The 13,785-nt window shown below is 37.5% G+C and overlaps 1 protein-coding gene across 1 annotated transcript in view; it reads left to right on the forward strand.

The window, feature by feature from the left end:
* LOC149553359 (uncharacterized) overlaps positions 1 to 13,785 on the forward strand; it is a 52,910-nt gene that overhangs the window by 14,953 nt on the left and 24,172 nt on the right. Inside the window, exons 2-5 of the mRNA XM_089788824.1 lie at positions 6,332 to 6,421; positions 6,788 to 7,024; positions 10,452 to 10,676; positions 10,774 to 10,879. Of these exons, the coding sequence (XP_089644950.1) occupies positions 6,332 to 6,421; positions 6,788 to 7,024; positions 10,452 to 10,676; positions 10,774 to 10,879 (658 nt within the window). The remainder of the gene's footprint in view (positions 1 to 6,331; positions 6,422 to 6,787; positions 7,025 to 10,451; positions 10,677 to 10,773; positions 10,880 to 13,785) is intronic.

Below are 13,785 nucleotides of genomic sequence, written 5' to 3' on the forward strand. Positions count from 1 at the left end.
CAAGCACTCCACCACAGGTGCCATAGCTGAGTAGAAAAGGAGCAATGGAAGAACAGATGGGAGACAAACTCCTCCCCATTACTACACAAAACACAATAAGAGGGGCCTTGAAATCCACATTTACAAAGATTATCCCACATAAGACTGTAGTTGTGAGCCACTAGCCATATGAAAAAATTGCACTTGGACCAAGAAACTTTATTACAAACTTGCTTCCACCAAAGGACCTCAGCATCCCCAAATAATTGTCTAGTTATCTCTTGATACCTAGTAGAGACATGATTTAACCAGACAAGGTACATCCCCAAGCCAAAACGTCTAGTTCGAGCAAAGAGGAACACTTCCTAGAGGCCAGAATTTGAGAAAGCTCCTGACGATCCACCTTTGTGCCTCCAGGAGGCCAATTAGAAGAGTGCTTCCATTTGTAACCAATAACAAGTCCCAATTGATAAGGAGTCTTGTAATGAGCCACTTTATCCCATCCAACAACATGAAAAGAATCACAAAGAGTCTGAAGATGAGGGTACATGGATAATATGGATGGGAATCCATCCCAAGCATTAGACCAAAACAAAGCCTTAGAGCCTCCCTTACATCTCTAGAACAAACCTCTCTTGACTAACACAACACTAGTCTTCAGTGTATGCTAGACCATAGAGCCACAACCTTCAAGAAGAAGTGCAGAAATAGAGCAAGGATCAACACCACAAAAATATTTATGGGTGATAATACGAGCCCAAAGTTGATGTTGTCCAAAGCACCATTGCAAATAAATCTTAGTAGCCAACGCTTGACTACTCAAGTGAGCTGATTGAAGACCAAGACCAACCTCCTTTTTAGGCCTACAAACTGTCTCCTAGTTAATCAAACTACATTTAGTGCTACGCAAATTACCACTCTAAAGGAATTGCAGAGAAAGTGCATCAAACTCCTTGAGAAAGTAAATAGGAGCAACTTGAATCATGCTTTTAATAAGTAGGAAGAGCTTGAATAACAGATTGAAGAAGAGTACCCGAGAATCAGTAGAAAGCCATCTATGAGTCCAATGATTTACCTTATCCTGAAGCTTGGTAATCAAATTTTGCTAGAAGAGTTGTGGCTGCCTAGAAACAACAATAGGGATGCCAAGATAAGTCAAAGGAAGCGACAAAAAATCTTAAATCGCAGGATAGAAACAATCCTTTGCTGAATAGAATCAGGAGTGTTAAAAAAGTAAATGGAAGATTTGTGCTCATTAATTTTTTGGCTTGAAGCTGCCAAATAAATATCCAGAGTATGTCGAAAGGCTTCAGCTTCCTTGATCCTAGCAAGACCCACAAGAGCAGAATCATCAACAAATTGAAGGTGAGAAAGAGTAGGTAAACCATTACCCCATCGCCACCTCTGAATAGAATTTCGGGACACTTGATACTTAATGAATTTGCCCAAGCCCTCAGCCATGATGATGAATAGATACGGGGAGAGAGGATCACCCTGGCGGAGGCCTTTAGAGGCATCGAATAGCTGGGAAGGGTGACCATTAAGAAGAGCTGAAAAAGAGGCAGAAGTAACACAACTCATAGTCCAACTCACCCAGTCAGAACTAAAGCCAAAGGTAAGAAGAATATTCCTTAGGAAACTCCATTTAACTCTATCGTAGGCCTTAGCCATATCCAGCTTAACAAATATTGCTCTCTCCCTTGAACTAGACATAGAGTGAATAAGCCTTAGTAGCAATAACCACCCCATCTAGAATTTGTCTTCCAACAACAAAACCACCTTGTTTTTTTGAGATAATAATGGGGAGCCACTTTCTAATCCTCTTAACAATCAATTTAATGATGACTTTGTAAACCACATTACATAAGGCAATTGGTCTAAAAAACTACAATTGATGAGTACCCTCTCTTTTTGGAATAAGAGTCAAGAAAGTTGAATTCAATGCCCGAAGCATCTACTTGCTAGAATAGGATTCCTTAACCACCTTCAACAAATCATGATTAATTATGTCCCAAAATTCTTGAAAGAACTCAATTGGAAAGCCATCAGGACCAGGAGCCTTTCCCTTAGGCATGTTAAAAACCACCTCCTCCAACTCTTCCAAAGAGATCGTTGACATGAGATAATCATTCATTTCCTGAGTAATAAGGGAAGGAATACAAGACAAAATAATATTTTCTTCATTATCAGCAGGAGGAGAGTCCTTAGAGAAGAGGGTAGAAAAGTATCGAGTAGCCTCCTGGAACAAAGTTGGCAAGGAAGTTAGTTGGATACCTTGAGAATTAACCAAAGAAGAGATATTGCTCTAATTTTGGCGAGATTGCATAGTTTTATGGAAAAAAGCAGTGTTCTGATCACCTTCATGGAGCCAATCAACTCTAGCCTTTTGCTTCCAAAAAATTTCCTCTCGAAGTTCCTATTCTTCTAGAGCTCTAGAAGCAAGGGATTCAACCCTTCCAAGATCCCTCTGAGAAACCTCGATCTCTAATTTGCCTAGTGGAGACATCAAGATCTTCCTGAGCAAGCCTCTTCATAGAGTGAAGGTTCCCAAAACATTGCCTATTCCATATCTTGAGCTACCTTTTAACATATTGAAACCTTTTAGAAAATGAAAACATAGGAGTACCATATGCAGGAGCGCCATCTCAACACCACTATAAAACAAAATCACGAAGAGAGGAGTCACGAAGCCACATCAACTAGAACTTTAAAGGTGGACGCCTTGAAATAAATGCTCCAGTAGCAGGAAATTTGATTGACCAATGATTATAACCCCTCTAGGCCTTTCCGAAGAGAGAGAAAGGGTGCCACTAACCAAGAGACAAGAAACAAGAAATCTATCCAGACATTTTGAGATAGCATCAGCCCCACTCCTTCGATTATTCCAAGTATAGAGACCATTAGAAGGCTTAACATTAGAGAGATGCAAAAGTGATATGTGTTGCCGAAAAAGAGCAGAAGAAGGCCCCAATCTAGCCAAACCACCTTGCTTCTCCTCTAGACTTAAATTGAATTGAAGTCCCTTGCTAACACCCAAGGATGAAAAGGGTGACAATTTCGAACATATTGAATATACCTCCAAAGTTTCTCCTTTCCCACAAAATCAACAGGTGCATACACATTAGTAATCATGATTACCTCTCTGAAGTCCAGAGCAAAAGCCACCATAGAGAGAGTTGAGCAAGAGGACACCCAGGCAAGGGGAGAAATTTTCGGTGGATCCCAAAAGATAGCCAAACCACCACCAGCACTGCACATAGCCTCAACACAGTGGCATTGCCCATGAGTCCAAATACTAGAGGCACGTTGGACCATAGATTCCATAGAGAGCATAGTCTCTTGGATGCAAAAAACATCAGGAGAATGATCAACCACCAGATTCTGAATAGCCTTTTGTGTAGGGATGCTATTCAACCCCCTAACATTCCATGAGAGAATAATCATCATTGAGGAGAATGGGGAAAATGAGCATCCAGTGGTTTCACTGACCCAGACTCAATCAATATATCTCTTGTGAGTTTAATTTTCTCTTGGTTTGTTTTGCTCCCACTCCTTCGAGGAGTAAAGGAAACCCGCTTAAAGGGTCTATGCATCAACCCCAAGGGGAGAGGAGATCCCTTCCCCTTACCAGATTGTAGCACATCCTTAACCAAGTCTGCTAGAACAATGTCATTATCCTTTGACACCACAGGTGTCACCAAAGCATCTGACACAGGAGCTATAGGGACCTTACAGATCTGATGTACATTAACCTGGGATGCCCTACAAGCATCATTAGGTGAAAGTCCCTCATCTGGGCAAACTGGGTTAGAATAGACAATAGGAGGAATACCCTCCTCTAGAACCATAGTATCCAGCACCTCAAAGCGATTAAAACCCGAATCAAATATTCTATCTTTCAAAGGCCTCTTTTGACCAAGCCCCTTAGCTTGTGGGCGAGCAAGGTTAAATCCATCCTTATCTTGCATTTGAGCCTTTCCCTTTCCTGTAGCATCTGACAAATTCTTCCCCTTGGTTGTATTATCCATCTAAGCTTGTCCTTTCCCTACAGTATTTGTTAGACCATCAACATTGCTGACCATAGAACCATCCACTCCTTTGGAAGTCAAGTTACGAGGACGCTGACGCTGACGCTGTAAATGACCATACTCATGACATATCCGACATTGGAAAGGGACGGATTCATAATCTAACTGTTGCACCCAAGAAAAAGCACCAAGACAAATTTCCAAAGAACGTAATGGGTTATTCAAATTAATTTCAACACAAATTCTAGCAAAAGAAATAACCTTTTTATCGAGGGATTGATGCGCAATCGCAGTCGGCTTTCCTAGCAAAGCAACAATTTGATAGAGTATGTCTTCTCGCCAAAATTCTAGTGGAAGGCGAGGCAAGCGAACCCAAATTGGCATTGTTGAAGGGAGATCCTCAGCACAATTAAATCCTGAATGATAGGGTTTGACAAATAACCCCACATGGTTGTAGAAATAAGGGCCTCCTTCAAAAACATGATCATTATCAGACATGCATGATAATACAACAAAAAATAGCTATTCCTTGCCAGCATGATCTCTATATCTCCTTCCACCTGCCATGAGTGGCGGATCCATGCCTCAAGAGCAGATAAGGAAATCCGGATTCCAAGAAATTTGCATATCAAAGCATGCTTGGTCCAATATTCAATGTCCTCCATTATTGGCGCTGGAGGAATAATTACCCGATCATGGCTACACAGAAAACAACCATTAACTTTTTCATCTTGGAGCTCTCCCTTGAATAAAATGATTCAGATCTCATTACATGCACAATTGGAGAAGAACCATCTGTCCTCACCAACGCAGAAGAAATCCCAGGCCCTGCCATGCAAACAATAAAAACCCCAATCCAAAATTGTCTGCAAATGCTCTCCAAAAACCGGAACCCACACTAACTTTGTCCAGCAGCCGTCAATCCAAAAAGAACAGGGAGGAATATCAGCAAACACGGGCTAGGGATTGAGCCCTAGCCCAGCCGGCATCCATTGCTCCTTATCGCTCAAAAATCTGTCAACAACTTGTGCACTGCAAACCATTTTATGTTTTAGCTGTTCCTTAAAAATTATAACAAAGCATTTCTCTGAATTTTGGGGACAGCTTTCAGAATTATATATGAAGACCAGTTTGTGAAAAAATTAACTACAAAAAGCACTACCTCAAAATTTATCATTTACACAGACTGATTAAAAGAGGCTGAAATTCATACGAAGTTGTACTGGTAAGAACTTTTTGCATCAGAAAAAATTAGTCATAGTGTAAGTCTTCACTCTATCTTGAGCATCATGAATGCATATTACACTATTGATCTTACTCCACTGATAGACTCTTTTATGGCTGTTCTGATGCCCAAGGCCTCAGTACCAGGCTTTCTGGAACAATCTGAGCAGTTTCTGGTACAGTTTTTGCCTTCGCTGATTTCAAAGATGATAAAACATCGTGACATCAGGCATTTATTTATCAAGCAAGTAAAAAATCAAATCACCAATACCAGCCAAGTTCTGAAACCGCCTTTAGTCCAGATCAATTTCCATCCCTAAAAAAATGGAGTTACTACAGTCCAGCACCACTGCATTTGGAGACATCCTCATTACCATAGGTCAAATCTATATCAGTGGGGCTTTTTGTTTACCAAATTATCAGCATTTAGGACTGCATTTTCACTTTTTTGCATGGGCAAGTTTTCTTTCAAGGGCTGATCACTGAATGTTTTCCATCAGATGGAACACAGGAATATTTCTCAAATCTTTATTTTTATTCAAATCCTTATAAATTCAATTTCGCCCTCTTAGTGGGTCTCTTATACAGTTGAACTCACTGACCCACATTGAGGGGAGGAGAAGTTGCTTGCCCTTCTTAAAATTTGACCTTGTTTATTAACTACAATGTTTTTTTCTGATTTTTCCCTTTCGCTGGGAAGAGGCATGGCCTTTCTAATATGTATTGTTTCCTTATGTTGTAGCATTTAAAAATAAAAAAACTTCCTTAAAAAATTATGAACTTTAGGGCTATTTTTCTTAAATGACCATTGGATGGATGATTTCAGAAATGGATAGAAATAATAATGTCATTTCAGATTGATCTCTTCCAGAAAGAGATCTTGGGTTAGTTTTGAAACTAACTTTTGTCAGGCTAGATATAATTTCAAATTATTTATTGCTACCTAGGGTTTTCAATTATTGGTAGACAGATTGTGTTTACTAGATTTTGTTTTGATGATGCTCCGATTAATCATCTACAAGGTTTATCAGATTCATATGGCATGTTTTTTGGAAACTGGACTGAAAATTCTTTGCTGTTTCGTCAATCAATTATTACAGGTTCGGGGCAAGAAGTGTGGAGTAGTGCCTCTTGAGGAGAATGACACCATATTCCTGGGCAACATTGACAAAAACTGGAAGAAAGATGATGTAAGTATAAAATATTGGTTGGATGGTAGTAGTTAAGAGATGGTAAAGGTATAAAAAATTGTTGTTGTTTCTATTCACAACTAGGCTATTAAGTCCTCCCAATCTTTGATGTTGGAAATTGGAGAACTGGAGCTGAGATTGTGTATTATGAATTGTTAGATGTTATTTTAAGCTTTTTTGGGTGGTTACCTAAAGGTTTATCTTTTGTTTCATGATCTCAGATATGTGACAAGGCTCTGAGTTGTTGACCTGTATGCAGTTTACATATATTTTGGGTTGCTCATGTTTCATAATGAGGTTTAATTCATCTTTGTAGCATCATGAATGTAATACACAGGTTCTTGAACAGTTACTCTGTTCTTGCAGGTTCTAAACAAGTTGAAAGAAGGTGGAATAGAAAATATTGAAAATGTATCTGTTATTGAAGATTCTCTTAACCCAGAACTTAATCGTGGTTTTGCATTTTTGGAGTTGGAGACTTACAAAGATGCTCAAATCGCATTTAGAGCACTTCAAAAGAAGAATATTTTCGGGCAGGACAGAACTATAAAGGTTGCTTGGGCTCAACCTTTGAATGAGCCAGATGAAGACGTGATGTCACAGGTACGACTTGAATTGAAGTTTCTGTTTGTTCTATTATAGTTAATTTTTTGCATTTTTTATTTCAGTAATGTCTTTTGTTATTGTCATTTGATCTTTGGTTTTTGCTCTGGCTACCTGTTGGTTCTCAAAACCGTCGATTGGAATCCTGTGTGCCTTGCTTGCTCGATATTGGGATATCCAACCGGTTAAGGCCAACTTGACGGGATTGATTGATGCGATCCAACTCTCCTGCACTTCTGGCTCTGCAAAACCAAGGCGGGTGTACCTGATCTTGAACAACACACTTAAGCTCAGGATGCTTATAGCAGATTGATTAGAATGCAAATGGGATGAAAGTTTTCCTAATGGCAAGAATTACAGATAACTTTTAATTTGCAAATTACAAATTAGGAATAATGAATATATGAATGTTTTAAATAAAGAATGAACAAAATAATGAATATATTAATTCCTCAATGGAAAGAAATGAAACAATTGCCAGCATATGGATTATGAATCAAGAGTAATATAAAGAGCAGTGCTTAATTAAATGGGCTAACAGAGTCAATCTATAAATAATTTTAACAATTCAGAAGCGACGGATCAATTATATGAACACAATTTTAAACTATTCTAGGATGGACATTAACTCCTTTGATATGGAGACAAAATAGACATTAATATGGAAACAATTAAATATTTCACAATGTCTATGTTTATCAAGTTTTAAATACAATAACGACACTGTCCTCTTGTCCAAACATTAAAATATTTACAAAATCAAAAATAATAATTACAAAGGACACAACTTAATAATATTTTAAACTCTAATGCAAATAAAAATAGATACGCTTACGGATGATCCATCTAGTGCAAACTTATCCGGACTGCATAGAATTTATCCAATAATTCAAATCCACGAGCTTTGTTCAATCACTCATTCCTTTACCAGTGAAAAAATATAATATATCAAAGTGTGCAAAGGATATGTAAAATTTTAAAATATGAATATGAATTGTTTTTTGTTTGATGTTACATCATATATTTATAGAAGATCAAAAGACATTGGTTGCCTTTCCAAACTTTGCACCTCTTCATAATTAAAAACTAACCAATATTAAACACTTAATATGGTTTAATTTTGTCAAAATAGAGCCGGCAGTATTATGTTTGTAACTTCCATCGTATATACTCTCCCTCTCACATAGTGACATGGACATTTTTGCCTTAATCATCTATTTCAACAGATCCTCAAATACTCGTGAGAGATACCAAAACATCGCGGATAAAATCCCTTTCATCCCAAATGCATCATATATACCTTCTCAGCCATCGCACGGGTTCATGGAATATGGTTTCTGATAGAAGACTTGATTGTTTCAACGTGAAAATGGCATGAGCACTGGATACACCTTTTCTGTGGCTTGGTATTGATGGTAATGCTAATGCTCAACATGCAGATGCAACTTCATACAGTATTGCCGCATGTATTTCTTCATCCTGTGTTGAGCCGACACTCTCTCTCCGTGTGCTTATTCATACCTGCAAGAAACATGAAGCATCGTTAGATACAAATCATCAAATAATGATAGGTGCAAATCCTTGCTTGGGAGGCTTCTGTAGGATACGACAACTTGCAGAAGTATATTTGTCTGTTCATTGTTTCATCGGGATGACTTGTACGTAGCGGTGCTTCCCAATCGCATGTTAGCGGTGCTTCCCAATCGCATGTTCTATATACCTGAATAATCTCATCGTGGTAGTCTTCAGATCCTTTAATAATGGTCATACGATTATGATTGGCCCCTTACACCTTGGCCAAGGATCAGCGTAATCGCCTGCACATCCTCCTAAACGAGGGTCCTCTAAAAGGATGCAATTCTGCTGTTGAAATTCCAGATATTTTATTGACTGATGATTCTAACTTTTGCATTTAGTTTCCAATGATATCTCTTCACTATAGGAATTCATTCGGAATGTACTGATATACTGACGATTATCTTGTGATCCCATTCTTTTGCCTTGCTGGAAGAGAAACAATTCACTATTCATGAGGACTGAATATCTGGGAATGATTGCTGATAGCCTTCATGTATATCACATGATCCTCAAGTCGTTAGTACTTCTTCCATGCCTCAATAATAAGTTCTATTTGGACATTACTCTCAACGGTCTCAACTACTGCATTTGAAAAAACATTCACATCCTCAGGCACACCACTGAATTGTCCTGCACGTTCAGGGGGAATCCAGACAAAGACGTGTTAAAAACGCAACATGTATCTTGTGAGTTTCAGCATCAAAGCCTTAACATCCCTTGGTCATCTTTTCTTGAAATTCTTCAAGTCTTACAGTTCTGAAGTAAGACCCCTTTTGGCTACTTGCTCACATTGGTAAAGTGCTAGGTGGAGTTGCTGTGGATGTATATATTTTTAGTAGTATTCCTGTAGGAAACTGAATCAATACAGTCCCTTTCCAATCCCTCATTCTATGGATCAAGAAGCAGGCTGGGAGCTTGTATCTGTGGACATACAGATTCTTTTTATCCTGAGCGATCAACTTCCTTTTGCGCACACAATCAAAACAGGTTGCTTCATTTTACACATGTTCCTCAAATTCTTTCATATATGTAACATACTTCAGTCAAGAAAATATGTGGAATAAATCATTTTACTTGCATCTTCAAACACCAGTCAGGCTGATATAATCTCAGTCTCTTTCACAGGCAAAATCTTATCTTGTACACATATAGTTCTATGCTTCAAATTCTGCCTGATTATTCTATGCTGTTTGAAGTCATTGCTGCCTTCTCAATGAGACCTAACATTTACGACACAAGGCTTTCCATTATGGACATATTCCTTGCAACTGTGTCACTTAGGATTTATCCACCCTCATCTAACTATATCTCATGAAACCTACCCATCAGAAGATAGCTCACTGGCACAACCATTTAAAGCTGCATCTGTACAATCCACATTACAGTTACTACTATCACATTCTCTTCTATGCATAATCCTTTAGGGTGACTAGAGATTACTACATGTAAACTGAGCAGCTTTATCCATAGAATAACATATAGTTTGAATGGTTGAAAACTAGCAGCACCGCTGAATGAAAATAATGATATGAAGCTTAAAAATAAATCTTAAGAACAAGCAAGAAGAGTCATAATTGATTAGATAAAAAATTCATCCTATGAATGAAATGAAAAATACAAATGGAGGTTTTAATCTTGTGAATAGTTGGGGCTCCATCACTACCCATAGTTTTTTTTTTTTTTTGACTGTGATGCCCCTTCAGAAGTTTTGCTTTATCTATCAGAGACAAATTTGTTTTACATCCTTAATTGTCTTTGTTGGCATAGAACTGCTTCTTTATTTGTGTATTTATCCTGACTTATTCCCCACTTATTTGTGTTAAAAAAGTGCAATCTCATGTCCTTGCAGGTGAAGTCTGTCTTTGTAGATGGCTTGCCCTCAACATGGAATGAAGAACAAGTTAAGGAACAGTTCAGCAAATTCGGTGACATAGAAAAAGTTGTTCTGGCACGCAATATACAATCTGCTAAGAGAAAAGATTTTGGATTTATAAACTACACAACTAGAGAAGCTGCAATTGTTTGCATTGAGACACTCAGCAAGGCTGATGAACTTACTGATGGAGATTCTAAGGTTGAGATTTATTCCTTTCAAGATACCAAAAATTGTAAGTAGTAGTTGTAGACAACTGCGATTACACTTACCTCTGTTGTTTGCTGGTTTTGTGTAGGTGAAAGTTAAGGTGTCACTTGCTAAACCTCCACAGAAGGGTAATACGGGAAAGAGAGACTCAAAGGGAACAAGTAAAGGGGATTCAAAAGGAGCAAATAAACCAGGTCCTCATTTTCTTTACAAATAAGGTTTAATGGTTTGAATAATGGTTATATTTTAATAATTATTGTTTTAGGCTCACATTTACATTCACACTTTCATTGTTTGAAATTATACTTTTTGAATGTTTCCATCTCAATATTGATCTGTTTAATTGCTTTAATTCATTCTTTCAAGGCTTCATATGGGGCCTAAGTATCTTTTAGGGTTTGTCATTTTTAGCTTTTGTACTGGTTTGGATTGTTTTCAGAATAAGTTTTTTGAATGGACACTTACATGGTTCTATATTAGTCCACTGCAGATTTTAGGATTATGAAATTGGATTAAGAAGCTACTGGTTTGGATTGTTTTTAAAATAAGTTTTTTGAATGGACACTTACATGATTCTATATTATTCCACTGCAGATTTTAGGATATGAAATTGGATTAAGAAGCTACTGGTTTGGATTGTTATCAAAATAAGTTATTTGAATGGACACTTACATGGTTCTATATTATTCCACTGCAGATTTTAAGATATGAAATTGGATTAAGAAGCTACTAATGATTCTTTAGGCAATACAATGAAATACTTACAAATTATTTAATGGTGTAGTTTTCTCATTTTTGCTTTAGATGCCATGACCAAGCTATATAGCTTTTCCAAAGTCACTCAAGATAAGCATTTGTCTTAGTTGGCTCAGACATCCTATTCAAAAGGACTTGAAATTTGCGACAACCTGCACATTTCTGTCTTTAATAGGAGATTCTTGTAGCAATCTTGGATTTGATTTATTTGGTCTTGAGCTTCAGTTATTATTCAACAAGTGCTCAAACTTACTCTGAATTTGGGATGTATAACATCTGAACTGGAAACATAAGATATAATCATTAAAGGTATTGGTTCTTTAGAAATTAATATTGTTGACAGTGGAGATAACAAGGTTGTTAAGTATTATATGATGCAAAAAATGATGCCTTGCTGGTAGGGCCGGCAAGGTGAGTAATTCCTATTATTTTCAAATCCTGCAGTAATTATTTTACCTTGGCAGGATTGGTATCTCTTAGAGGGGTTTAAAGGGTTGATTGGAATTCCTGAGAGGGGATTAAAAGTGTTTAGACAGCATGAGATTGTGAAAGTTGTTCTGATGCGAGAATTACTTTTATATTACTTCTTGGGATTCGAGTTACATATATTACTTTTTTATCCCTCCACCACAAAAGAATTAAAAGAAGACTGCAGAGGCTACAAGATCAGTAGTTAGTCAATCTCCATAAAGTATACTCTGTGAACTTCTTCAAGGATTGCGTCTGCCAGGAACAACAGACTGTAAGGTCTTTTCTTCCTCATCCAGCTTACATTTAAGTTCATCTTTCCAATTTGCCTTTTACTGCGCAAGTAATATCTTCAGCTCCCTCAAAACTCTTTTGATTGCAGCAGTAAATGATATGTTAATCAGAAGTTGCATGCAGAACCTGCAGTCACTCCACTATTCTCGAACCTATGCTTTTTAAAACTCCTCTTCACTGTCAAAAAATATGCTTGTAAGAAAAATCAATGCAGTATAAGTTATACTCAGCAGTGTCATTCATCACATAATAAACATCTCTCCTTTTGTGTATCCCCACTTCCATTTATTTTTGGAAACTTGAATGCAGCACACTCGCTTTTTCTCATCATACCTAGTGAAAGTATATATTTCAGTTTTTCTTTCTTGCCTGCATATGTAACTTAATGAATGCAATTCATCATTCTGAACTTATATCTGCACATCCAGAATACTCCTTTTTTAAACCAAAGAATAATGTATGTGACTTTTTTGTTGGCACATACTTATCACACATGCAACACCTTTTTTCCATGCATCGTTCCAACTAAAGATAGAAACTCCAGATCTCATATGTTTTGATTTCAGTAATATTGATGGTTCACTGTCAGTCTTTAATTATTAAAACTGAATACTTCTGTGCATGCTCTTGTATGCACAGTGGCACGTTACCCGTTTTTTAATCATGACAGTTCTACAGACTCTGAGCATATGCTCTGATAGAAAGAACTGACACATACCTCTCTTTTTGGATGAAATTCCAAACTTATATATGCACTTTTCAAACTGCTTATCATCTTAAGGTATATATGCCGTTTTGTCTCAGCTCTTGATAAAACTGAGCACATGGCACAAAGTATATAAACCACTTCCCAGCCACCACCGCACATCCAGATTGAAGAGTCAAATGCCAATTTAGCTAAGGTTTTAATCTGATAGCGAGAATTAGTCACCCAGCAGCCCGCTTATGACAAGTAAGCGCCCAGGCATCTCAACCAAGCAAACGAGACAAGCACCTGAAGCAGCTGAAATGGTCGAACAGGTCAAACGCCTCAAGCAGCTGAAGCAACTCAATTGAATTCTCTAATGTTTCACAATCTTGATCACCATCCTTTTGACATCAATGATGGAAACATCCAACAATATATGTAATTATATGCTTTTATTGCAATAATTGGTATGCTCCCTTTGTGCAGAATATGCTGTACTGCTAACAGAATTTAAGATGTATTTGTAACTTATAGTTTTTTCTGAAAGCAATACTCGACTCTGTGCTTTATCCAATTCTTACTTCTTCAATGGTACCTTTCCTTACCCGAGTACCAGTATTTATATTTTCTTTGAATCAAGGGACATGACCTTCATTGTTATCAGGCGTTGCCCATGCTTGTAACTCGTTAGTCCTTTTCTTGTGAAACATCTTGGTGGTATCCTTACTGATCCTACGTGGAGTTAGCTAGTAGGATTTTCTTCAATGTGTTGACCGTTTGTTCGAACGAGGGGAAAAGGGCATGTTTTAACAATAATAGGGCACTTAACTTTAATTAACCTGCTTGCAAAATGTTGCTAGTCCACATAGATTGAAGGAATTGTAATGTTAGCAA

Source organism: Cupressus sempervirens, chromosome 6 (genome assembly GCF_028749045.1).
Source record: "Cupressus sempervirens isolate cs-2001-9-10 chromosome 6, ASM2874904v1, whole genome shotgun sequence".
Lineage (NCBI taxonomy): Eukaryota > Viridiplantae > Streptophyta > Pinopsida > Cupressales > Cupressaceae > Cupressus > Cupressus sempervirens.